This window comes from Meles meles, chromosome 10 (genome assembly GCF_922984935.1).
Source record: "Meles meles chromosome 10, mMelMel3.1 paternal haplotype, whole genome shotgun sequence".
In the NCBI taxonomy this organism is placed as follows: Eukaryota; Metazoa; Chordata; class Mammalia; order Carnivora; family Mustelidae; genus Meles; species Meles meles.
In genome coordinates, this window is record NC_060075.1 from 47,152,571 (window position 1) to 47,180,336 (window position 27,766).

The 27,766-nt window shown below is 47.7% G+C and overlaps 1 protein-coding gene across 1 annotated transcript; it reads right to left on the bottom strand.

Moving 5' to 3' along the window:
* Nucleotides 1–306: 306 nt before the first annotated feature.
* On the bottom strand, nucleotides 307–27,766 carry MTURN (maturin, neural progenitor differentiation regulator homolog). Its single transcript, XM_046021166.1, has 3 exons — nucleotides 27,393–27,766; nucleotides 17,939–18,061; nucleotides 307–5,654 (listed from the first exon to the last, which is right to left on the bottom strand). The coding sequence occupies exons 1-3, from the start codon at nucleotides 27,552–27,554 to the stop codon at nucleotides 5,544–5,546; spliced, it is 396 nt and encodes a 131-aa protein (XP_045877122.1). The 5' UTR covers nucleotides 27,555–27,766; the 3' UTR covers nucleotides 307–5,543.

Sequence of the window (27,766 nt, forward strand, 5' to 3'; positions counted from 1 at the left end):
GGGTCCTCGTATACGCCTCTCAAGTACTGGCTTAAAGGAAGGCTGGAAAATCACTCACTACGCCACATCAGAACAGATACATGCATGTCTTAAATTACTAACACCTGAACCATGCAGGTGGTTTCCGTAATGACCTCCTCCCTCCCGCCCACCCCAGTTGCCCCCCCCCCGCCGCCCCCCGCAACCCCAGCCCCAACATCGCCAACCACAGACCTAGCTGGCGATCCTCATTCTCTGTCCCTCCTTTCCCATGAGGAGTCCTCTGGACCAAACACCGTGGAGGGAGTAAAAAAGAGGCAAACATCACCAGATTTGGAAGGCTCTTTAATAGCAAGCGTATGGTAATTACATTGGTGGATGAGATCCTCACTCCTCGGGGAGAGAGGATGGAGCAGATGCGGACAGGGTTCACTTTCGGGCTTACACTGCTCGAGGCATCTAAAACAAAGGGTAACAAGTCTTTTTGGCAACCCATTTCACAGTTTTGTCATTTACAAGAGATTTCTTGGAAAGGAAATATAAAGGCGAAGAAAACATACACACCCTGCATGAAACATTTTTGCCTAAGGAAAAAAGAACCCCCAAACTGTTCCTTGATTTTCTTCTCATGTAGATGGCTCAACTCTGCTCTCCTAGCCAAACGAAGACTGGCTCACAGACCGTTCCCGATCTTCCCCGAGAACAGACAATTTGCTTTCTCCTCTAAAAAGGTGACAGGACTGTGGTGTCTTTACCCGCCTTGCCATCAGAAGGTACTCAGAGTGAAAAAACGACGCTTAAGAAACAAAAGCGAAACGGAAGAAGGAACCAGGGAAAGGCAGCTGTACAAAGAACAGACTGCTTTCTCGGTGGGACTGAGTAACTGGAATACAGTTCTCAGTAAATGAAGTGTTTATTTTTACGTGGCCTGGCACACACTTTCAACAGCTTGGGTCTATTCAGCCACACGGTGCCGTAAAGAAGATTTCTAACGTGTGATGCTCACGGGTCCTCTATTTTTGTAATACAAATTTAAATAAAAATATCAACGACACCAACTTATGTAACAATTTACCCAGGGGAACGTGAGCTATAGACATTTACCATGGACCCCACGTTGCCATGGACACCAGAGGCTACGGGCAGCCTGGCAAGTTTTAGATAATCTGAATAACATCTAAAAGGCTTCAGCATACCTGGTGTCACAAAACCAAGATAACTAGTTGGGTGTTTGTGGAAGAGGATTCATGTTCATTAAAAAAAAAAAAAATGGACTTCTCTGGTAATCTAAAGACTAAGTAATAGACAGTGGCCCCTTTTTGGGGTTGACAGTCCTTCTAGGGAAGAAGGATCTGTGATGCACTTGAGTTTTAATTGTGCTCTTTCTTCAACCCTGAAAAGTGGAGTAGGCGGGCTCTGCCCTCCAGCCCCTGGGGGCATTCCTGACCCATGACCTCCTCCACACTGAGAGCAAGATCAAGTCCGATTCACCTGCTGCCTGCCAGGTGACTGGAGCCTGCACATGGGGTTGCACTCTGGAAAGACAGGGTTCTCTGGCTAACAGCTGGTTTACTGAGGAAAACTCCACCACCTTTGTGAGACACCTGCTGTCTCCTTGGCTGCCGAGCATTTGTAAAGCCGCAAATCCATCCCCAACACAGGCCTTGCCTCTCAACGCGCAGGCGGTCCCTTTGAGGAAAGCCAGCTCCTAGTGGGATAGCCCTGAAAACAGTTTTCCTGTACCGTGCACGATACCTGTCTTCCAGCTTTTTCTTTATTATTTTTTAAAGAATTAGACACTAACTCTCCCGTCCTTTCTCATCTCCTCCCACCGCAGATTAAGTCCTGCCTATTCTTCTGTGCCTCTTGAACCGTGAAAAATCAGGTTTGTTCATATCCATTTCCCAATTTGTGAATTTTAATATGCAAGGGAGATTTCTAAAATATAAATTCCAATGATGCTGGGAAGCGCAGCTCCCCAAGGTCCATACACTTTGTGCTCTTATGAGACAGATACAATCTTTAAAGATGTCATTGTGCTGAAGGAAAGGTTTCTATTTGTATGTGAAAAATGACAGTAGCTATGAGAGGAGAGAAATTTTTCACTTAAGGACCCTGGAAACCTAAATCTGGCACCAAGACACAGGGAGGATTCCTAAATAAGAGACTCTCATGTTCCAGACATATTTAAAAAAATCCAAAACACACAAAAAACCCCAAAGTCCTATATGCCGCTATGAGCCTGGGAGACGTGAGCGTAACTGAGCCAGAGTGTGGCAGGCGTCGTGTGGGGGGTCCTACCTCCCTAACTCATTCTCTGGTTTCCCAAAGTGTGCTCAGTGTGACTGTCAGGCAGAGCCAGTGACAAGGTGGCCATAAGAAAAATGTCTCTGTGATTCACTCAAACCCAGCATCAAGGTCTGGTAAAATTATCACAGGCAGGATTTCACAGCTGGCCCACAGTGATCAATAAGCCATCAATCATCCCCTCCCCCAGTGTTCACATACACTCACACTCACATGCTCACACACTCACAGTCTCTCTTCTTTCTCTCTCCTGGACAACGTGGCAAAAAGTCAAAGTACTCCACTCTCCCCCATCTCCCTGCTCTTCTTCATGCAAAATTTCCTCTCAGTTAAGTTAAACTCATTCCACTTCCAAAGGCCGCAGTCTGTCGGGGCGCAAGGGAAAGCCACGCCTTCGGCAGACAAAGCCTGCACATCTGGGACAAGTACGTTTCTGTATCTCTGGGCCTGTGTCCTCCGTCTAAGGGACCGGAAGTCCTCAGCCCCTCAGGATCAGGCTCGAGGGTCCTGACACTCATAGAACATCAGAAACCTATTCCAAAGTAGTCCTGTGGCCAGCATGCTCAGGACAGCATTTCCACAAGATCCAAAATGTATTTCTTTCTCCTTTCCCTAAAAGTGTCCTTGACCATTGCTCTTAGCACACATACATACCATAAGGCAGTTAGGGAATGACAGTGGTGAAAGCAGAAGGGCAAACAGCCGTTGTTTCAGGCGAGTCAGGGGACTTGCCCAAGGTTACATGGTCCCTGGCAGAGCCAGGGCTAGAATCCAGGTCTCTCTCCTAACTCCCGGGTCCATGCTCTTCCCACCGCACCAAACTAACTCTCTTTGTGAAAGTCAGGAATTCGTCTAAACACAGACCTCTTCCTTAGCAAAGACGGCTGCCTGCCTCGCGGGCCGTCGGGGGGCGCTCTGCACCGGGCGAGCTTTGACGCCACACGCACACCCCTGAACCCCCAACCGGTGGGAGCCAGTGCAGGCACAAGCAGCAGCAAGGGCAGCTGGGGAGGGGCACAGTCATCAAAAGGGAAGTTTTGGAGGAAACAGTTCCATCTGCTAATGCCTTCTGGGGTTTTGCCATGAAAATAAGCAACACACAGTACCGTTATCCTCAATTCCTGGGGCAGAACAAAGAGGAGATTTCTCCTCAGCCCACTGAATGGTGAGTTGATCTCAGTTCAGTGTTTATAAATAGAACATTAACATAATAATACCAAAATGCATTTGGTCAAAGCCTAAATGCTTTTTCATAAAATACACTTTATATTAACGTCCATTCCATTCGCAAACATATGTAAATTGAGCTGCTAAGCCTCTATGTGTAAAATTCCAGTTTACCTTCCAATGGAGCAAGCTAGTCAAGCTTCTTCACCTCAGTCAGTGGCAGAAGTCATTCTTTCAGCCTATTGTGTTAAAACAGAGGATTACCAAACCCCAGCGCTATCTACCGAACGCAGCTCACAACGGCCTGCGCTCAGGTACTCAGTCAATGGGAAGACAGGCAAGGCAGCAGAGCACAGAACACGCTCACCCGCTGGAGGAAACATCAAGGTTTGTGGTGGGAATAGGCTACTCGGAAGGAAATTCATTTCATGTGAAATTAACCTTCCATACGCTTTTCCAAGAAAAGAAAAAATGTGGGTACTGAAGCATGGAGGGAAACCGCTGTACTGTTTTCCCCATGACTTAAAACTGCAGTACCCTGTTCTACCACTAGCAGCCGCACTCTTCATGGCACCAGTCAATCAAACAGAAAATGGTGATAAAATCAGGTTAATACTGACAGGCCTGGAAGATACAGAAGATTCCCGGAAGCTCTGTGTTCGCTGCTGCTGCTTTTTTGTTGTTGTTTTTTTTTTTTTAAGTCCCAAACTATGACAACCTAACAGCCATGTGTATGCATGTTAATAATATTTCCACCCCAGATGCTATGTTTGGTCAGGGTTGTGAAAGACGCATTCTGCTTTGAGAGATCCAGAAGGGTCCAAGAAAATGAATACTTTAAATAATTCCACGTAACATTACAAAGGATTTCCTCTGTAAGTATTTGTTGGCTAAGTAGTGACAGCAGTGTTTCCAATTATTAAGTAGCTGTTTCTGTGAGTTGTCTTAGTATTTTGATCATTGAAACTCCCCATCTGAACCAAGCTAACCCACGACTGAAAGAGTCCCAATTTGATATCGCTTTAAAAATTCACTTCTGTTAGGTCCGTCCAAGGACTTGATTACAGTTTTTTAAATAAATTATACAGTGGGATCCTTTTCTTGACCTTTTTTTTTAAGGAATAAAAGACAAATTAAGAAAGTAAAGAAAGATTCCATTATAAATTTTAAAAAACTGTTTATCCTGGTTTATTTCCCCCATTAAATTTATCTATGGCTTCAAAGTTTAAGTGGCACTTGGATTCTGAATGTTTTCATGATTTAACAAGTTGCCATCTGGTTATAAAGAGAGAATGTGAATGTTTCATTTCATATGTGGGACGGTTTATAGATATTTTAAAGAAATCAATCATTTATGTCACCCCATTGATATTTTCCACTATTAGATTTTAAAAGTGGCTTTGGCATTAGCATGTTTTAAAATAACTGAACATGCAAGTAATGCTTATACCCACCATGAACCCGTTGCTATCCATCCAGGTAACTTAGTAATGGCAGAACGCTTCAACAAAGGCTTCTCTGCCTCTCTTCCCTTCTTCGTCCAAAGCTAAGTGATTATCCTTTTCTGCTCTTGTATTTGCATTTGTGCAGTTTAATGACTAGATATTAAAATTCATGCTTTATAAGCAAATTCCTTCACTTATGGACACTTAAAAAGTACATAAAAAGTGCAGACTGCATTTCTTCTCTGTCATGCTTTCCCTCAATAATGTCACCTGTGAGGACTCAAAACATATCCTTAATACATTCAGAGTTCTCTACATTCGAGTCAGCGAATGGTAGTTCTCCAACACAAACTCAAGAGAGAACAGTCAGCCACAAAATGGACTCTAAATTCAAAATGGCAAAGGCTACTGAGACAACCCCATAAAAACCCACTGAAACGGGAGTGAAATTCAGGTCACTTCTGAGCAAAGCTCATCCCAGATATTTTGTGGTCAATAAAAAGGTACTTAGTTTGAATTTGGATGCTGGGAGTCAGACGTCCTGTTTCGAAGTGCTAATGCAAAAAATGCTAACCCAGGAGCACACGACCCCACCTCAGGTACCAGGGGGTCCACTCTCCTTCTGAGGTGGGAGCCCTCGGAAGGTTACTGCTGACTGACCCCCATTTGGGGGTGGTCTGCCTCTGGCTCCTCCTCTTCCACGTCTGCACTGTACTCTTCAAACGCATCATCGTCAGCATCCGGAAGCCCCAGTAACTAGAGGAGAGAGGAGAGTACAGTGTGAGCGCCAAATGGCCCAGGGGCAGGAAAAGAACCGAAGACATCCAATCCAAATTCATCAACGTTTAACAGGACTCAGCACAGCAGCTACAGATTTCCCACTGGAGTCAACCATCCCTACAACCATGTTTATGAACATACTGGATGGAAATGTCAGTCCTTCAATGGACTGGTGCCCAAAGGGCTAGGTTTTATTGGGGATCCTGGAGACTCTCTACTTTTAAGTATCAAAACATGGCACCACACACCACCAATGGAGAATAATATCGTGTATACACACACACACACACACACACACACACACACACACACACACACACACACGGGATGTCAGCCATAATACAATGAACATGCTGACTGTTCCATTAAGACATCAAAAATTTACCCCCTCTATATTTTCTTCCCCCAAACCAAGTGCTGCTAGTATTTATAATACACATGTAAAAATGTGAAAGCCACTGAAAAGTTTAATTTTTTTGGTTAAGTTATGGTGTATCTGTAAGATGGGATCTTATATACCTACTTAAAATAGTATTTTGAGTAACTTGATACAGAAACATGTACCTAAGTGTAAAAAGAGCATGGTGAAAATTGCATTTTAATTATGATAAATTTTATTAAAAGTTTATCCACAACTCCATGGCAAAAAAGACTTCGAATGAAATACATTCAAATTTTAAGAGTATTGTTTCAGGCAGTGTGGTTATAGGTAAATTTTTTCCTTTTTATCTTTTTGTATTTTCCTAAGGCTCTATCATTATCTTTGGGGATATTCACAATAAACACCCAGGAAACATCTTTTCAAAGTCCTGTATGGTCTTTGCTTGGAAACTAAGTGTCGTTTGCTGGGCCTGATCAATATGAAAGAAAAGCCTTGGTAGTGGCAGGGAGCTGAGGCCCTGGCCACCCCGGGCCCTGCCTGTGATCACCATGTTTTCGTCCCACAGCTCCTCCCTCCGATTTAGTCTCGCGTGGCCCTGACATTCTCACACCGTGGCCCTCTCGACTGGTCACTTTCAGGCAACTTCACTGAAGGGTGCCGGGATCCAGCTAACCGGAAGAAGCCACTACAGTAAGACGGACCGTTCTGTTTGCTTTGCATCGCCTCCCTAATGCCCTGCGGCCCTTCCCTTTCTTCCCATCCCCTGCCCAAATGCTGACAGGAGGAAACAGTAAGTCCCCATCAAAAAAATGCTTTTCCCGTGCAGTTCTCCAACCCCAACTCCTGCGGGTCTCACAGAGCCCTGTGAACAACTCTGGACAAGATCATCTGCCAGGCCCTTGGTCATATTCTATGTGGGGCCTGGCAAGCCGGGCGTGACCAGCTGTAGACACACAGGCTTTCCCCTTCGAGCCCAGAGCACTGCAGCTGTCTCGGGCCACCATTCACTTGGAGGGGTGGGGTGAGAGGAGCACGTCTCTGCTAGCCTGGATACTGTGAAGCAATCTCATGTATGCTTGGGGGAAGAGAGAAGCCCGTTTCTCCTCCTGCTGTCACACTCTCACAGAGCAGAACAAGCCCAAGATAACATTCGCCTCTAAAGAGAGAGAAAAGATGGCTACAGTGAACACAGATGGCAAGTATTTTGATGTCCCATATTTTAGTTGAAGAGCTGCTTGGTGACACAGCGAGGTGAAAGTGTCAAATGAATGACGATATTTCAATTGCTGATAAAACAGAAACATCACCGGGTGCCTGGGTGGCTCAGTAGGTTAAAGCCTCTGCCTTCGGCTCAGGTCATGATCCTGGGGTCCTGCGATCGAGCCCCGCATCGGGCTCTCTCAGCGAGGAGCCTGCTTCCTCTTCTCTCTCTGCCTGCCTCTCTGCCTACTTGTGATCTCTGTCTGTCAAATAAACAAGAATCTTTCAAAAAAAAAACAAAACAGAAATATCGCTGCCGCTACCAAGAACCTTAGAATTACCTAGATGCCAACAAAGGACGCATTAATTCAACAATAAATGTGACTCCTCACTGCACTGAAGGGATACCCCTTAAAAGAGGAACAGCCAGTGGGTTCTCTCTCATTTAACAGATCTGACTGGTAAGCCACTGCCTGGATCCCTGGGTTGAGGATTCCAAGGCTCAGTGGGAAAGACTGTGGTCAGTTCGCCACGTGTCCATGGGTAAAGAAGGCACAGTCGAGGCACACATCTACACATTTGCCATCTTGTCCTAAAGACACATGCCACTGGTTATTCTTTTTCATAATACACTTGAGTAATTCACACAGGCCCCAACCCTTCAACACCCTTCCTCTCCTTGGCTTAGGGTGGTCTGTAGAAGAGGTTCCGGTGAGCCAAGTACAAAACCATGACCACTTCTCTTCCCCTTTCTCCTCTGCCTAGCTCCCTGCCTTCCCTTTGATGTGAATCCAAAGCACATAGTTTTAGGTCTAGAGCATCTGCACACGTGAGGCCTTTCCCTGGGATGCGACTTGTAGAACTGCTCACTCCCGACCCTTCCAGGAGGAAGAAAGAACAGAAGCAGTTCTGACAGGCCTTCCCGACTTCCTAGGACCCTTAATGCCAGGTCTACAGAGTCACTGAGAGGCTGTGCAGAAAAGGCATTGGACCCGGCATCCAGAAGCCAGGGCTCTAGTTGGGGACCTTGGCCAAGGCACTCCCTTTGCTGAGCCTCATCATCCCTCTCTGTAAACTGGGGAGCACGACACCTGCTCTATGTCCAGAGAAACTATGGAGATGAAATGAGAAAGCGGGGCGCCTGGGTGGCTCAGTTGTTAGGCGTCTGCCTTTGGCTCAGGTCAAGATCCCAGGGTCCTGGGATCGAGCCCCACATCGAGCCCCACATCGGGCTCCCCGCTCAGCAGGAAGCTTGCTTCTCCCTCTCCCACTCCCCCTGCTTGTGTTCCCTCTCTCGCTGTGTCTCTCCCTGTCAAATAAATAAATAAAATCTTTTAAAAAAAATGAGAAAGTGAATGTTCCACGGGTGGCAAGTTGCAGAGCCTTATGTGAATTTGTGAGGTTAGGTCCTGTTACCTTGGCTTCTCATTTCAAAGCCCAGCAGTTCAGTTATTCAAGGGGATATGGCCTCCAGCCCCTGCTTCTCCCTCTCCCTTCTGTGCTTGCTGTCGGACCAGCTCACTGTTAATCAGTATGACAACAAGCAGGAAGAGAAGGAAGGAACTCAATTCCATTAGCCTCCTCACTTGGTTCTCACACTCACCGTCAGCATGCCATTCCACAAACCAATCTGGTCATACTTCAGATTTAATAATGATAGTTAATATTGGTTACATGACTATGTGCTAGGCACGGAGTTGGGCAGCCTTACATATATGAATTCTGTTAGTCCTCATTATAGCCCTCTGGGGTAGGTATTATCCTCCTATTACACGGAGTCACCCAGTAAGTGTCAGAGCCAGAATTCAAACCCAGGCCATCAGACCACAGACTACAGCCTAACTTCCAGGCACCCAGGAGACTCCCTTCCAGCTGTCAGTGCTGCTCCTACAACTGGAAGCTTCAATGTCTTTTACTGAGTAAAACACCTTTTAAAAAAATCCAACATGCAATGTTAATGTCTACATTTATGAGTATATACAATTGGGAAAAGCACAGAGGAGAACAGGAAAAGCACTAGAACTATGATTTGCCTGGGATTGCAAAGAACACCATACAGACAAGTAATAGTACAGCATTCCCACCTCTGCCTCTAGTCCCATCTATGGCAGGTTAAATCAGCATTTAACTTCCAGATCTGTTTTTTGTTTGTTTTTGTTAAGTAGGCTCCACACCCAGTGTGGAGCCCAACATGGGGCTTGAACTCACAACCCTGAGATCAAGACCTGAGCTGAGATCAAGAGTCAGATGCTTAGGGTGCCTGGGTGGCTCAGTGGGTTAAAGCCTCTGCCTTCGGCTCAGGTCATGATCCCAGGGTCCTGGGATTGAGCCCCACATTGGGCTCTCTGCTCAGCGGGGAGCCTGCTTCCCCCCCCCCCCCACACTCTCTCTGCCTACTTGTGATCTCTGCCTGTCAAATAAATAAATAAAAATCTTAAAAAAAAAAAAAGTCAGATGCTTAACCGACTGAGCCACCCAGGTTCCCCTGGATCCAGATTTTTAACAGTCAAGAAGACATGCCAAACACTGGAATACAAACAGACTGGTAAGGACCCTGGGGTTCTTGCTTTTATGGTGTGTATACGTTCTTTTTTTTTTTTTTTTTTTTAAGATTTTATTTATTTGACAGATCACAAGTAGGCAGAGAGGCAGGCAGAGGGGAGCAGGTTCCCTGCTGAGCAGAGGGCCTGATGCGATGCGGGGCTCAATCCCAGGACCCTAAGATCAGGACCTGAGCCGAAGGCAGAGGCTTAACCCTCTGAGCCACTCAGGCGCCCCGTGTATACATTCTTATAAAGAAAGGGATACAGGCCAAGAAATCCTATCTGGTACATTTAAATTAAATTACTTTAACAGTCATAATCATTAATTCTGTTCAGTAAAATTTTTTCATTTGACTGGAAAAAAATCTTTATGCTAACCCTGAACAATAGTGTTGGCATTTCCTGGGGTTTGCTGTGCAAGAAGCTGCCTCTGCGCAACCCACAGTTTCACATAGAAACTTCTGGGGCCCGCCCACCTAAACAGGGTTGTACTTGAAGGGTAGAAATGCCAACACTTAAGTATTAAAGTTTCTTAGACCCAGGAGAGTATCAGTGATCTTCAGACTCAATCCAGGTCCTTTAAAAAGTGGGATAAACTAGCTGAGGACACATTTGGTTGGGATTTGCCATCTGCTGTCTTCAAAGGTGGCCCTCACTAAGCATAGGGGGCTAGACTGTGTCTATGGAAGAAAGGGAGAGGACATCTCTACCTTGGAGGGCACAGTCAACTAGCTAGGGGGCTTTTAGCAAGTGTCTTGTGGCTTCAGAGGTCCCTGGAAGCTCCTTCCAAAGGACTCCTAGGAGCACTTTACTGTGGGTGTGAGTCACCCAGAGAGGTACTTACAATGTGGATTCTGATTCAGCTGGTCTCGGGTGGGACCGGAGATTCTGCATTTCTAACAAGCTCCCCGGTGATGGAGATACTACTGGTCCAAAAACCATACTGAGTATTACGTATTACCCTAAAGCTTTGGGGAACTTGCCACTGATTATCTTACTGATCACTGACGCTGGGGGTACCAAAAAACCTATGAATTTTGAAAAAACTCTGAAAAAAAGGAGAAAAAGGGGTAGGTAGCAAGAAGGAGGTAAGACCAAATAGGCAAGAGGCATAGGTACTCTCTCACCTTTGGGGGCCATCATATTTCCTAAAAAATATACACATTTGAAATTTCATACATGAGCAGAAAACAAAAGCTATGATAAGCTTATTAACATTCAATGTCTTTTATTAAAACCCACAGGAGTGCACAATCTTTTCTTATCAGACTTTCTGACCCACTGGGGCAGCTTCCCACAGGTGGATTCTTTCTCCTCTCCCAGGGTCTTAACCAGACGATAAGAACAGAAGCAAGAACCGGACTTCTTCTGGGTCACAAAGGCCTTTCCTGTGGGGTTTAATCCCCGGCTCCTCACCCATTAGCGGTAAACTGAAAATACTAATTTTGCTCAGGCCTGCAAGCTAGAGCTAGGGGAATTTTGCTGGTAGAAGTGTCTCTGCTTTTTGAAATAAAAAACACGGAGTTGGAACGGCAACCTCAGGGAGGGGACCAGGGTAAAAGAGAGCAAGAAAACCTGGGGAACCATGGGCTCTAACTCCAGGAAGGGCCATCAAAGCAACATCAACCCAACAGCACGCAATGTTGTCATAACAACAGATGCCTCACGACCCTAATGTCCACAGCGCTGGTAAGAGGAGGAGGAGTAATAGCCCAGGATAAAATAAAATAAAATAAAGCTTTGAGAGAAACTGAAAGGGCAATGATAAGGTTTGTCTTTGCAGCTAAATTGGAAACAGTGAGCTCTTTTCTTAACCAGAGGAAGCCTGTCAGCTGTCAGTAAATAAGATATGAAAACATGGAGGAAAAAAACAAATGGCACAATCACCATTATTTAGATCCATAACCACTATTTTATTATCTACCTCAGTCATCTGATGACCAGCAACTGTCAACCAAGGGTCACTGAAACTGAAAAAATAGAAGACTCCAGCGATTCTCCAATTCGCATTTATCAAGGCCCCTGATGGGTGTCTCTGAGGCCATTACTTGTCGGACAGGGAGAAACCTGCCTGCTCACGGATGCCCATTTGCATATGGGTACTGTTTGGATAGGATGTTCCAGCGGGGAAGTGGCCCAAGCTGGGAGGCCCCTGGAGGAGGAGCCAAAGGTGTGTCCCTCTGCTGCGTCTAGAGCCATGAATTCACCCAGGGAGCCAGAAACGGAGACGAACCTCAGCAGTGGGAACAGGCTTTGACGGTCCCTGGTGTTCTTAGTCTGCTTCTGAAGCGCCGCGCGAATCCACCAGACAGCAGAACAGGCATGACCTCCATTTTAAAGATGGGGACACTGAGGTCAAGCGACCTGCTAGAGGCCACAAAGGCAGGGGAGCCCGACAGCCCAGGGCAGGGCTGAGCCACCTTCCCCATCCCAGGGGGCATCTCTGAAGACTCTGAGCCACGGGGCCATGAGGAACACTTCTGGACTTCCTTCTTGGCCAGCTCTCCTCCCCTCCTCGCCTGTCTGGATCCTGCCATGTCTCCAGGTCTCAGCTTCTCAGGAAGCCACTGCCCGGCACTTTGTTCCTCAGTGAGCCCACTCTCATCTGATACTCCCAGCCCTTCTTACACACTGCATAGATAATATAGGTTTGAAAAAAAAAATACAACACAGTTTCTGATGATGTCTTCTGTGACAACATTGAAAATCGAGGAACTACAGAAAAGAAAAAAAGTAAGAGCCATAACCCTATCGCCCAGAGGCTCTTTGCTCATAGGCCCTTCTAGGGGATGGGGGGTTCCGTCCTCCCTGCAGAACCAGCCTCTAACCAGTGAGGTGCATGGTTACTGAAAGGATGTTTAGTATTTTGCCAAAACCAATGCTGATGAACTTATGCCTAGAATACCCCAATAAGACTTCCTCAAAAATCCCTCATCTTAGCTGGATGCTTCTGTTGAAATCATGTGTTGAAATCACATGTTGAAAGCACGTGTTGAAATCACTTAGCAATTGTTTTCTCTCTCCAACAAAAATCTGAGAGTCCTGCAAAGGTTTCACTGAGTCCTGCTTACTTCTCAACAATATTTTGCCTCGTGTCCTCATCCCATCCATATCCCTGCCAGCATTTACGCAGTGCTCATCCTGTGTAATGTGTTTTACTAAGTACCCCACTTGATCGTGATAGATCCCTGAGGTAACTATCATCATTGAGAAACAGAGAAGTTAAGTAACTTGGCTAAGGTCACACAGCCAGCACGTGCCGCAGTGGCCTGCCCACAAAGTGTGGGTTTCTCAACATGTAGTATCCTGAGCCTACATAACTAGGTAGAGTCCATAAACAACACTCCGCGGTATGTGGTCACTAACGTCCTCTTAGGAAATATTTCCCCAAAGCGGAGTAAGCACAGTGGGGAATGGAATTCCTTTGCTTGTACTGCCCAGTATCTAGGAGACTGTCTGGATCGAAATAAGTGCTCTGCCTTGTGACACATACGTTTTCAGGACTATCTCTCCTACCAGCAAGTCAGCTCCTCGAGGGCAAAAGCTGGACACTGTATCCTGCCCCTCACTCTCCAAAGCTGTGTTTGGCAAAGAGCAAATGATCAATATATCTTGTTGAAAATATGACAAAGAAATAGAGAGAAAACAGGAGGAGTGAGATGGAGAAAAAGAAAAAAAATTTTTGCTTTTCAGATCCAGCAACAGATTTCTTTATGTGCTGGGGGAGGACTCTGTGATACCGCCCGTTTCGGTGGGGGGAGACACACACGAGAGAAGGGAGACAAGCACAGTGTGTAGAGTTGGGCCAGGCCTTGGACTGGGTCTTCTTCTTTAAAAAAAAAAAAAAATTTTATTTATTTATTTGAGAGAGAGAAAGAGAGCACAAGAAGGGGGAGTGGGAGAGGGAGAAGCAGGCTTCCCATCGAGCAGGGAACCGGATGCGGTACTCGATCCCAGGACCTGAGCCAAAGGCAGGCGCTTAATAGACTGAGCCACCCAGGCATCCTGCTGTGTCTTATTTCTAAATGCAAAGCTCCTTTACAGAAACTGACAGATAAATAGCAACAGTGGGGAGGACCACATCTGTGAGTGGAGGGGAAAGGAGAAAGTTTCCTGTGGACATCCAGTAGCCCCTCGGTGTAGTACATCACGCTCCTCGAATCATCCAACCTGGGACACGTCCTGGCTGAGGGAAACCCAAAGCCCTGCATGTACTTCCCTTTCCCCAACCCTGAGAAGATACCTCCCACATGCCTCTCCTGGAGGGGCAAAAAAGCCCAGGCACACATCAACTTTCCCACCAGAGGGGCACTGTACCGGGGCCTCCTCTCCTGGGGAGCACAGCCCTGCCTAGGATATCAGGCTCTGCTTTAAAAGGGGACCCTGAAAGTCCGATATCAGATCAAGTTTGTGTGTCTCTGGGACACGCGGCAGCAAAATCAGAAAGAAAATGTTCAAATGACCCACTTGCATTCAGCTGCGCACCTGGATTTTCTTGGACCGCATTTGTCTCTTTCCCTTTACAAGTGGCTGCCTGGTTGCCAAGATGCGGCCAGGTCTTCCTGGTAAAGAAAAAGAGTAAAACGAGTTCTGGCGGGAGCTCGCCTTCTCTGGTGAAGCCAATTGTGCAGGAATTGTGTTTGCCATCCGGGAGAAGGGGCGCAGGAAGAAAACCAGGCGGCAGGCCACGAGTGCAAGCCCTGCGAGGACACCAGCTGCATAGTCAATTTCATTGGCGAACAGATTTTTTTTTAGCTAATACTTGAGGGGATCAAAATTTTTTTTAATATTTTATTTATTTATTTGAGAGAGAGATTGAGCAAGAGGGAGAAGGAGAGAGAATCTGAAGCCGAAACCCCTCTGAGCGCAGAGTCTGACACGGGGCTCCATCTCACAACAACAAGATCATGACCTGAGCCAAAGCCAAGTGGGACGCTTAATCGACTAAATCACCTAGGCACCCCTGGGGGGGGGGTGTTTAATTTTTTTAAAAAATTTGCCTACTTTGATGTCTCTGCTTGGATGTCTAATAGGCATTTCTGACACTGGCAGGCCCCAAACCAAGCTCCTGGTAGTATTGGTCATCTGCCCAATACAGCCTCTCCCACCTCAGAAAAGGACAGCGCCATTCCCTTCACTGCATGGGCAACGAACTCTGGATCATCCTTGCCTTCTTATTCTCCCTCCCCACTTGTGGTCCGCCAGCAAGCCCAGAATCTGACCCCTTCATTCCACCATCACTGTGACCCTCATCCTCTCACCTGTGTGACCCAACGGCCTCTGCACTGGTCCACCTGCTCCCAGGAGGAGGAGGTCTTAAATGGTCAGGGAGGAGCTTTTCAAAATGTGAAGTTAGATACATCTGGTTTTTTGTGGGGTTTTTTTTTTTTTTTTGGTTTTGTTTTTTTAGATTTTATTTCTTTATTTGAGAGGAAAGGGAGCAGAGGGAGAAAGAGAAGCAGACTCCCTGCTTGATCAAGGAGCCTGATGCAGGGCTCGATCCCAGGACCCTGAGATCATGACCTGAGGCAAAGGCAGAGGCTTAACCCACTGAGACATCCAGGCGCCCCAAGTCGGATCCTCTTGCACTCAAACTCCTCCGACGGCTCCCCATCACACCGCAGGAAAACCCAAACCCTCCTGTGCCCCACAAACTCCTGAAATTCCTTAGGCTCCTCTCTGGCTCCCCTCCACCACCCTTCCACGTGTGCCACATATGCCCCTCCTCGCTCCCTGACATTGATATTCTTCTCCCCACCCCCTGCCACCCCTTTCCTGGCCATTGTATTTGCTGTTGTCTCTACCTGGAAAGCTTTCCCCTGGATCTCCTCCTGATTCATGCCTCAAGTTGTACTCAAATGTGAACTTAGTGAAGCTTCCTCTGGTCTCCTAATAAAGAATTCTGGTACCTCTGACACTTCTTACTTCCTTGCCCTGACTTATCTATTTTTTTTCCTTGGCACTTATCACTCATACTTTCCGTGCTGGACTTACCTCCCTTGTCCCCCGCCTTCACTGCCACTAGAATACAAGGATAAGATTTCCATCTGTTTGAATTAAGTGTTAGGAAAAGCGTAGTCGGGTACTCGTAATATATACGGAATGAATGAGGGAGAGATCAGTATTTTGCAGTCATGAGTCTGTTCTGAATGAGCCAAGCAGGCTTAGAAAATTAAGTAGGAAAAAAACGAATTGGCTGGACAAATGAAACAAATCAGAGAGAGTAAGAAAAGCTACTGAAATTCTATTCCTTGCAATGGTGGATTGAGTGACTGGGACCAACTCTTTCTCAGAGAACTAAAAAAGCTGGATTAAATGTGAAAAATGCCTTCTTAAATATACTGAAGATTTAGAATCTTGAGAGGTAAACATAAAAAGCTGCTTTTGTCCTGAGGGCATCTGTTGACCTAGAAAGAAACAGCTAGAAACTTTATTGTGTTCCTGGCCTACTCTAAGAGCTCCGGGGACCAAAGTCAAACCCAGCGTCTTCCAAAGGAGCAAGACCGTGATAAACTATCCCCACTTGAAGCTGAGATCCCAAAGACCTCTTCTTGTCTGAATGTTTGTATCCCTGCAAAATTCACATGTTAAAATCCTAACCCCTGAGGGGACAGTATTAGGAGGTGGGGTCTCTGGGAGGTGATTAGGTCATGAACGTGGAGCCCACATGAATGGGATTGGCGCTCTTACAAAACAAGTCCCAGAGACATCTCCCTCTCCTTCCACCATGTGAGGTTACAGCGAAAAAACAGCTGTCTGTCCATGAAATGGGCCCTTCCTAGACACCAAATCTACTGGCACCTTGACCTTGGACTTCCCAGCCTCCACACCTGTGAGAAATCAATGTCTGTTGTTTATAAGCCATTCAGTCTCTGATATTTTGTTACAGTAGCCTGAATGGACTAAGATAGCTCTCAGGACGAGGGTGAACGAGACGAAAGCAGATGTGCACGCTGGCTTTTCATGATCTGGAGAGTTCTAAGAACCATCAGTCTTAAATTGTTTGCAGGTGGTCTCAGGCTGATAGGGCCTCCGGAGCCCCAGGAGCCCCAGCAGAAACAGATCAAAATCCTCTCTCGAAGAAGTTACCATCATCTCAGGCCTCAATTCACTCCTAAATACCCATTTTCAAATACTGTCACCAGCATACAGAGATAATCCAACACACAAAGAAACCAGATACCAAGAGTGAGAGCCGGTTGAAACAAAAGATGACAAAACAAGACTTACACACTTTAAAATATGGGAACGTCAGACATAGTCTCTCACACAACCATGCAATCATGCCCACTTTGCTCAGAGCCCTGAAGGGCGAGCTTGAAAACAACAACAGAGAAGTAGATACTCTTAAAAGATCTGAAAAAAAAATTCTAGAGCAAATATCATAGAAGGTGTAGAGAATTTATGGTGGGCAGGAAACAGAAGTCGGTGTTGGGGAGTGTCCTGACACGGGCCATGTGACTTCACCTTCCAGTAAAGATAAAGGGAAAGAGGGAATCTTCAAAATAGGGGTGAGAAATTACTTTACCTGTTTTTCAGCTAGAACGAAGACGAACTGCCAGCGAGCCCCGGATAGACAGATTCCTAAATCCTACACTGGGGCGTCAGAGGTGGTGGGGTGGGGGGCAGAAAGCAAGCTCTCTAACAGAGAGTTTTTTAAAAGAAAAAAGAATACAACCAGGATCCAATTTCATCGCTCACCGTACCCACAGACATGGACGCACGTCCCACATATAGCTTTCCAACAGCGCCCCCAGATACAGGCCTCACTACGGTAAGAGAACCCCCACAGTGCTTCCAAGCATTCTGGCCTTAAGTCTACCGGACAAAAGCAGGAATACTCAGAAGTCTCGTCGAGGCTCTGTCTGTCCCCCACCCTGTCAGAGATTCTCAACTCAAGTGATGCTAGAAATAACCATCATTCCTCCAACAAACAGCTGTGTCACATCCCGTCTCCCCCCTCCTTCCCCGCCCTCTCCCTCCTTCCACTGGCTGCTATCTTTAAGCCACAAAGCAGACAAGAGAAAAACAATTAGTCATCCCAGGTTTTTGCCCACTTTCCCCAGCATCCCTGTCATCCCCAGCACAATCACAGTAGAAAACAAGGTGGCTTTGCAAGCCAGGCAGGCACCTACAGGTCTGAAAGACTTGAAGACTTTTTCCAAGACTTCGTGGAGCGTCTTCTTGCCGCAGGAGGAGATGTAATCCTGGGCTAGCTGCAAGAAAGGCAGGCAGTCCTCGCTCTCGCTCCACACGTGCTACGTGCCCACAGCCGGGGCCGGGGGAGGAAGCAGAAAACAAAGACACACAGTCATTACCCTCAGTGTGAAATTCAAAAAGCCCAAAAGATTTTTTTTTTTTAATGACATAACTTTGAAGGCCTCTGTTTCCAAATAAAATTCCGACATTCATTCTTGATTCGCTTGTGTTGAAGGGGATGAGAAAATGCCTACCCCATAGAAAATCCCTGGGCTTTCCGTCCATAATCTCACCTGCTTGGTGCGCCAGTGGATCTGTTCAGCCATTGCAAAAAAAAAAAAAAAAAAAAAAGGCAGTGGAATCACTAGTCCCCCACCCACGATTTCCACAGTCCTCCTTCTCAAGCTGGGTAAGGAGGGTTTTAAAGCAGCAGGGAGGAAAACCCGAGAGCCTGCCTGATCTTTAGCTTTGCCTTCAGCTGTAGCTGAAGGATTAATTAAGCATAGTTTGTAACCACTAACTCGCAATGAGACATTCTTTACGCAGATGAGCCTGTGAGCAAGGGTGATGGTATATTTACTTCAAGATGAAATGAATTAAACCAGAATCAAACAAAAATGAAATGAATTTAGAAGAAGACCCAGAAGAGCCATCGCCGGGTCACTGGGAAGCAAAGGCTTTCTGAAAGCTACAGATGCCCCAAGAGGACATTGCTTCCCGATGGTGACATGTACTGAGAGGAGGCTGGTTTCAGGGTGTATTTTTTTCTCAAGCTAGACAAGGTTTGGTGGGGTTTTTGTTTTGTTTTGCTTTCCTGTGTGAACATATCTGTTTTAGAACCTCCTGAAGACTAGACGAGACTCTCCCATAAATGTTCAAGGATCTGGAATAAGCCCAAGAAACAGGCTTGAGGGATCCAAGGGCAGAAGCCCCCTGCTCTGTGTACCTGAGCTCGGGAGAGGCACTGGGCTACCAGGGTAACATCTGCGTACCTGACCAAGAGTCCCTGTTTAGAGGGGACGGATCCATGGTAGTTCCCCATTGGTGGAAAAGCGCAGGGATGCGGGAGGGAGGAAGACATCTGGCCAATTAAAGCAAGCAGCAACAATGAGGCAGCAGGAGACAAGATGTTTTTGGAGAAATACTCCACATCAAGAACACCCTTGCTTCCTTCCATTAATACAACAATTAGGGCATCAACCCAGAAAGTTCTATGTCAATCACTCAAGAAACACATTTCACCTCCTTCCTTCTCATTGCAGCATTTCTAAGAATGGGACCTAAACAGACTTTACATACCGCTCAGATCCAAGAGACTAGGTGTTAATGGGCTCTCTTTCCACCCCAATTATCTATGTTTCGTTGATGAGGGTAATGACTGACACCCACTGCTCTAATTCCAGCAGACTTCTGGAAGAACTTCTGCCCCAATGTAACGAAGATAACTTCTAGATTCTCGAACTTTAGACAATAGCTCAAACACAATTCCCTATTAATTAGAGACCCTTATAGTTGTCGAGCCACTGAAATGCCATTTAAGGAATAGTCTCTTACATTGTACAAAAGTGTAATAGTACAAAGTGCTTTTAGATCTGCTATCACACTTGATTCTCAAGCAGCAGGGATTCAACTTTAACGTAAGTCTGCTCAGCACCCGTTTTCAGGCTCACATTTTTAAAAGTTCCAGCATGTTTCAAATTCTTATCCAACTGAAAGATGGGATTAATATCTAGCACTGCACAAGAGAAAACCTCAATCCTGCCTTTCTTAGACTTGTAAAGATTAGAGAAAAAGTAAAACATTTCTTAAGTGCCTGGCACAGTGCTGGGCTTTCCACCTGCCCTGAGCTGAAGGGCATGCACAGAGCAAATGAGACCCCCATGGTGACTTCACGGAGAACAGTACCCAAGGCAACTTGAGTTCTAGTTCATTCAGAAGTAGGGGTATCTAAAAGAACCTTGGGCATCTACTTTTGAAAGTACCTTTAGGTTTTAAACTACAAAGTAAACTAAGGAAGTTTATCACTCGGACAACAGATGTGCATCGTATCCACTACTGCGGAAATGAGACAGGTTCTCTACGTGTTTCTAGGGCATTCCTAACCTCATGACGAGAGTGTTCAGGCCACAATTTTCATTACTCCACTTCTGGAGTTGTTGATTTATGAATATATTTTAGAGCAGGAAGACTTACCACCTGCTAAAGGACCTTCTGTTCAGTCTGCCTGAGTCTCCTTCATTTGGCTGTCTAACTCTCAGTCACGTTGGTTTTGTGGGTTTAAAAAAGTTTTAACCAAATGTCTGCCCCGATGATAACATGAGGGTGCGTGGGGTTTGGAGTCAGACCCACTCAGGTGCCCGTGGCCACTTAAAGAACCTCCCCGATTTAATGCTAATTGCTTCATACCCACCGTAGCTCATCACAGAAAGTATTCCGGTTTATTTATTGAAACTGTTTCCTTCCAAAACGAATCAAGGCAGTCATTAAAGATCCATAAAAGACAAGGTAAGGGTCCATAGTTGAGAAAATAAGGACAGAGGGAAAACAATGGAAGGAAAAGAATATAAAACGAAGTGAGGGGGCACCTGGGTGGCTCAGTGGGTTAAAGCCTCTGCCTTCAGCTCAGGTCATGATCCCAGGGTCCTGGGATCGAGCCCTGCTCGATCTCTGCTCAGCGGGGAGCCTGCTTCTCCCTCTCTCTCTGCCTGCCTCTCTGCCTACTTGGGATCTCTGTCTGTCAAATAAATAAATAAAATCTTTAAAACACGCACACACACACACACACACACAAATCCAAGTGAGATGAGGACCAATGGTGCCAGGTAAACGGGCTTGGCCACTTGCTGCAGATGGGGACACAGACAGCCTCTCCAGCCTTCCACAGGCCTGTGCAAAGAAGGAAGTTCCATCAGCAGCCCAAGGCAGTGTCCCAGGATAAAACAGAGGAGTTCTTCAGAACCAACAGGCAACGGGCTGAGGGTAGAATGGTAATCTCTTAGGGAAAATAGAGGGGCCCATTCCAAAACCAGGAGAGGGCAGACAGAATGTCTAGTGGCCAGGCTGGTGCTCTGGAAAGCAGATTCTGGGGTCTAGTCTTAAAACAATGATAAATGGGTGACTGAAGAACCATAGTCCTGCACCACCAGGCGTGTCCATCACGACTCCGGCTTGGAAATTCAACCAAACAGCCACTTTGGCCACCAAGAAAACGGTAGCAGGGGCCACAGAACCTGTGGCTTTGAACAATGTAAGTCTCCACAAATAAAAATCCTGGTACGGAACGTACTGACATTCCCACCATGCAGTGAGGGCTAAGGCACCTTATAATAGTAGGAATGCCAAGGGAAGGATTCTGAAGGAGAGGACAGCAGTGGTCCTCAAGCTTCCACAAGCACCACAACACCTCCCCTTCTCATCCCCCAACTGATTCAGATACAAATGCTGGGGGTAGGGCTAAAAATCTGCATTTCCAAAAGGTTTCCAGGTGATACTCAGGCTGCTGGCTTTGGGCCCACACCTTGAAAACCACAACCAGAACTGAACTTTGACGAATCATATTTAGGGGCGGGGGATGAAAATTCCTGGCGAGAGCTTTGACTTTTTTTGAGAGCTTTGATTTTAAAACGGGCCATCTGCAGCTCTTCTTTCTGTCATTAAGTTGGACCACAGCTTATCATCAAAGTTTGTCCAGCCAAAGATATTGAGAACCATAGCATCTGCACACAGGAAAATGAGCACCTTTCTGTTTCCTATAGCAAAGATGAGAACATCCGGCTCATCCAAAAACGGTCTTAGACCAGTAGGGTAATTCAATCCTACGAATATCTTTCTGACCACAGTCTGGGTGCTCTGACCGTTCTAATGCCTGTGGCAGGGCACTTGGCTTCCTGGTGCTTAGGCAGATTGGGGTGGTGGGGGAGCTGGGGAGCCAAGAACACAGATGCTTCTCCTCCCTGGACTCAGTCACCTGAGTCAAATGTCATTGCCAGGGGCCTCCCTCCCGCTACAGTACTGCCGTGTGGGGTTTCTGCCATCATTAGTACCGGGGAGTCTATTTTGAGTTAGTGTGGCTTACCCCCAAACTGAATGCTGTCCCTCGAAGAGATGCTACAAGAGAAAAGCTACATGCCATCTCATACCACCCAACACACTTCTGCACCGCGAAGAAGAGTGGGGCTGGCCGTACCTATGACCTGCTCTTTGTGCCAACCATGGATACGTTCTAGCAAGGAGGAAACTGAGGCTCAGAGAGGTTGAGCAACTTGTCTGTGGTCACACAGAGAGCAAGGGGAAAAGCCAAGACATCCACGGAGGTGACCACATCTTCGACCTGAGCCTCAGCTCCTTCATGAGTCATAGAAAATAATAATATAGTATGTTATCTACCAAGATTATAGGGGATCACCTGTCGACGGCCTCTCATTTAGCAGGAGCCCAGAGTGCTTCTTCCATCTGTTGAAATTCCTATTAGCATAACTTCACTCTCCTCAGGGTGACCACTTCACAAATATGCTAAGGACATACCCTTTCCCCTAAAGAATCTCTGTATGAATAATGCACAGCCATCGTGGAAAGCCTTACAGTTACCATGACCCCTCATTTAACCCCCACAATAATAATATAGGTACAATTATCCCCACTTGACATAGGAGGAAATGGAAGGTGGAGTTTAAATTGAACAAGAAGGTGCTTTTTCTCCACTGTCCCATCACACGAGGTGATGCAGTCTCATTTAGACAAGCTCTATTAGGTTGTTACTTGGTCATGTGATGAAGAACAGAGACACACCTAGAACATAAATGGGGAAAATATATAGAGCTATACGTATACACACGTTTAAAATTAAATCACATGGTCCTCCTACAAACAGAGCCTTTTTTTCTTTAATAGTGTGACAACTGCTATCTTTGTGTTCATATTGAGGAGGGAATAAACTGCACAAAATCTTAGATCCAAACATGTTTTTGATGGGTTGGCAGGGAAAAAAATAGGACAATAAGGCAGCCCTCCCTTTCTCCAGTCATGAGCACCCAGGCGCCAGGGAGCCATGGGCCAGTACTCTTGGTTTAGAGCTGCTTTCTCCTGGCCTAGGACAAGGAGGGAAAGCAGCTGAGGTTGCCATGCCCAGGAGAGCATGCACACGAGCTCCTCTGTCTGGCGGGTCCCTTAGTGGACGCCAGCACCCCTCTCCTCCAGCCTGATGAAGCCCTCAGGACCTTCTGTGTTGGCAGAAGGAAGCGTGCCACCTGTCTGTGAGCTCTCGGCCCCTCCCTGTCGGACCTGTAGAGCCAGACAGGATTGGCTCTGTCCCTAATCGCCCAATAAAGGGGGCAAAGGCAGCTTCATTTTCTCTCAGGAGCTGACCTTGCGCACTGTCCACAGAGACAGGCCTGAATCAGGGGAGTAGTGTGGAAGGGGATGGTATGAACAGGATGGCCTGTGAGATGAGAAGAGGAAACAGTGCACGAGGGACCCAGGAGCTGCCAAAGTGGAAGGAAAATAAAAGGAATCCCTGTTCCCCAGGCCCTCTGGAGCTCTTGGCTTGACACTCTGCGTGGTGCAAATGACAGGCCTCTGGGCTTGAGCTCAAGTCCTGGCTATCGTTTCTCAGTGGCATAGTCCTGGATAGATTTCCTTCAACGGAGCCTCAGTTTCCTCACCTAAAAAATGGGTATCATAGCTAACTCATAGACTTTTTGCGATAAGAAGCCACCCTTGAACCCACGGTCTGAATTGGATTTCTGGCTGTCACTCCTGGGATGCTATGTTTTCAGTATAGGGCTAGGGTTCAAGTGGCTCTACTGTTTATTAGCTGTGAAAAGTCAGTACACCTTGCTGTGTCAGTTTCTGCCTCTGTAAAATGGAGAAAATCACAGAGAGAACCTTGCAGTATTACTAAGATTAAATAAGCATATATCCACAAAGTACCTACTGCATACATAAAGTAGAACGGCGTCTGACACATAGTAAATTGCACAGAAGTGGTAATTATTGTTCTTTGAAGCTGTCATTCTTAAAATTTAACATCTGCCTTCTTCACTATCATTCATTCTTACACACATTCATTCTGAGCACCTATCGTGGGTCTGACACTACACCAAGTTCTGGGATACAGTGACAAATAAGACAGACAGGCCATTACTCTCAAGAAACTTACAGCCTCATGGGGCAGGCAGAAAATAAATAAGAGAGTATCAAGTACTAATGAGTGCTATGACTTGAATAAAAGAGGGTGAGATGAAGGAATATGTGGTCAGGAAGGCTTTTCCCAGGCCTGAATGGCATAAAGGAGTTAGCCATGCAAAGCTGTGGAGGAATAATGTTCCAGGCAGAGTGGACAGCAAATGCAGAGGTCCTGAGGCAGGAATGATTGTAGCATGTCTGAGACCCAGAAAAGTCAGTGTGGCACAAACACAGTAAGCAAGGAGGAAGAATGGTCTAATATTTGATCAGAGAGGTGGCAGGAGACAGATTGTGTGGGGGTTTGAAGCCACCGCAAGGGCTCAGGTTCTATGATCAAAGTTACAGGAAGTCAGTTGAGGTGAGATGGAGAGTCATAGGTCATGACTTGGATTATATTTTAAGTAGATCCAGACTGATTCCTACGTCAAGACGGCCAGAGAGTCACTAACAGCACCACCCCTATTTGAGGCACTGTTCTAAACAAGCCTGCTGGGAACTAATGTCATCATTCCCCTGTTTAAGGATGTGGAAGTCCTGGCATGAAGGGATTAAAGAACTCTCCCCAATACACACAGTTAGACATGGGGGCTGGTGGTGGTCGGGGGGGGGTGGTTTGACCCAGGAGCCTAGGCACCCCAACCACTGTGCACATTGCCTCTTAAATGGGGAGAATGGCCCCAAGAAAGTGAGGGCAGAGATCCTATTTATATTCTAGGTAGCCCTGGCCTGATTCAAAGTAAGCCTCAATAAATGTTTGATGAATAAATGAATGAGCGAATGAGTCACGTGAAAACACTTTGTAAATTGAGAAATGCTATGTAAATATTCTTATTGTTAATAAATCCTTTGGATTATGGGAGTTCCATTCATCTCAAATTTCTTCTAATGCTTAAAAGGATTTTCCTGGGGAAAGGAAAAGGATGGAGGTAGGACACTCACTTCATGCCTGAGTCCCTTTAACTAGAGGCAAAAGGCAGCTTGACAAACTTGGCCTGAGAAAGATCTGAGGAGAGATCTGGGCCAAGGAAACTCTGGTGGTTGGCATGTTATCCATCATGGCTTCCAGAAACTTTGAGAATGCTCCAGTCTACCCAAGAAATTACTTTTTCCTTCCATCCACTTTCTTCCTTACCTATTTCATTTAATCGTTAGAGAGTAAATATGTTTAAGCATTTTACTCACATGGGTGGGAAAACATTTAATATTATGAATGGCCTTGAAAAATTGTGATATACATAATGTTTCTCAACGATGGTTCTCCGTGGAGTAATTCCTTTGGGGATGTCTCCGGCACTTCTAGCAAGAAGGCTGTGTGGCGCTCTCCCCCATAAAATCCAGAACCTTGGGTGATCTTGCTCTCTCACACAGTAAGGAGCTGGAAAGGTCACTGGCAGACTAGGGTTAGAAGGGATTCCCAAACTCTTAAGGAGGCAGTCAGTTGGACACTGGTACCCTTTCTAGCAGAGCCCTGGGGTTTTCTCACATGTTTGTAATGGAGTAAATCCCTTTTTAATGATCTCCCATTTTCCCCAACAACAAATAACACTATTTTAACTGCAGTTAGCAGTGTTCTTACGTATATTTATAATTTACTTGCTCTTCACAAGTCTCCACGAGGTGTTCTGATTAACCTCATTTACAGGTGAGAAAATTGAGGCTCTTAAAAAAAGAAAGACAAGCTCTAAACTCGGGGGAAGCCCAGGTCTCTGAGGGGCCTTTGCTGTTGCAAAGAGATGATTAGGTGTTTGATCTGTGGATCCCCTGGGTGCTGGTACCATGCCCATTTTTTTGATGTGTAAACGGAGCTGCCATAAGGCATCTGACCAGAGTCACACAGGCAGAACAAATCTGGCTGTCACCAAGGCCATCTCTCTTCTAGTGTCGCACTTTGGGGCCCAGGTGTGTTCTTCTCCGAGGGGATACGGGGCGGGCCGGGGGGGGGGGGGGGGTGGGGGTGGCAGGGGCACGCCTTCCCGGCTAGTCGCACAAAGCCTTGCCTCTCAGGTGCCAAGGAAGGGGATCGGGCTGTCTCTCTAACTCCTCCACGAACTTGCCGCGGGGGGCAGGGGCACCTTTGTCTTGCCCCACCTGAGCAGCCAGCTCCAGGCCACGCCTCGGCGCCGCCCCACCTCGGTCCGCAGGGGTGGCGGCAGCGCCAGCTCCAGGCTCCAGCCGGCGACCACACGGTAACCCGAGCCCACAGCCGCCTCCATCTTACATTTGGGGACCATTATTTTTCCCCCCGCCCTTACAAACACTTCATGGAGCGCCATCCTCGCCCATCCTCCGCACTTCCCACCCCAACTCCGCTGTCCGCCACATCTCCTTCCTAAACTGCCAGCCCCAAGATCCCAAGTGGGCGCAGGATACAAAGTGGAAGATGTGGACACCGCAGTTCCAGGTCCCGGTCCCTTCCAGCTCGGGGCGGGAGTGGGCTGGGAGGGGGGATTTCCCCTCATCTGGTAAAGCCTGGGGGGTGGGGGTGCTTCCCCGGGGCCTCGGCCGCCGCCTCCGCCGGACAGAACCCGCTCGGACCCCGCACACCTCGCTGGAAGCTCACACAGGAGCAATGGAAGAACAGGAGGAGTGTTGGGAGGGATAGGCGTGCCCGCGCGCGCGCGCGAGTGTGTGTGCACGCGCGCGCGCACGCGCGTGTGCGTTTTTAAGATCTGGGGTGTAATTCCGCAAAGAAGGTCCAGAAGATGGGGCATCGCTAGCGTGGACAGAGGCTTTGTGTCCAAAGGCAGCGCAGGGGATCACACAGGGGCGGGGGCTCTCCCGGGCGGGCGCGGTGACTCGAGGAGTTGTGTCTGCCCCTCGGGAGGAGAACGGGATTCCTCACCCCGACGGGACGCCCGGGTGGAGGAAGCTCGAGACTCCGGGCCCTGCGGGACAGTCCGTGCGCCCCGGCCCGGGCTGGTGAGCGGCGGGGACTCTCGGCAGAAGCTCCCAGCCGAGCACCAAGCACGGGCCGCAGGGTCGCGTCCCCGAAACAGCCCGCCCCAGTCCGGCTCCCTGGTCCTAAGGGCGCCCCTGCCCGCCGCCCTCCGCCCCGCCCGCCCCTGCAGCGCTGACACCTCCGCGAGGGGCCGGTTACGCCCCCACCCCGCGCCCACAGCTTGCCTGGCGTGCGGCAGCTCGGGCGCAGGGAGGCGGCCGCGCGTCCACTCCCGCGCGCTGCAGCCGTCCCTCCCCCCCGGCACTCACAAAATTGTCCCCGCAGCCGTTGTCCGGACACAGCACGTAAAAGGAGACGCCGGGGTCGGCGTAGAAATCCATCCTGCGCTCGGTCTCCTCTGTGGCGATGAGCTCGAAGGGCGTGTTGGAGCACCATTTCTCCGCAACGTCAGCCAGCTGCTGGAAATCCATCCTGGCCCGCCGCGCCCGCCGCTCGCTCAGCCTCCTTGCGCGCCGCCCGCCTCCCGCTCCCTCCGCCGCCCGCCCGCCCTCCTCTCTCCTCCGGCGCCCTCCTCCCGGGCGGCCAGCGCGCGGCTCCGCGGGCTCTCGGGCAGGCGGCGGGGCCGGGCGGCGCGGCTCCCTCCGGTCCCGGGGCTCCTCCCGCCGGGGACTGTTTACATGCT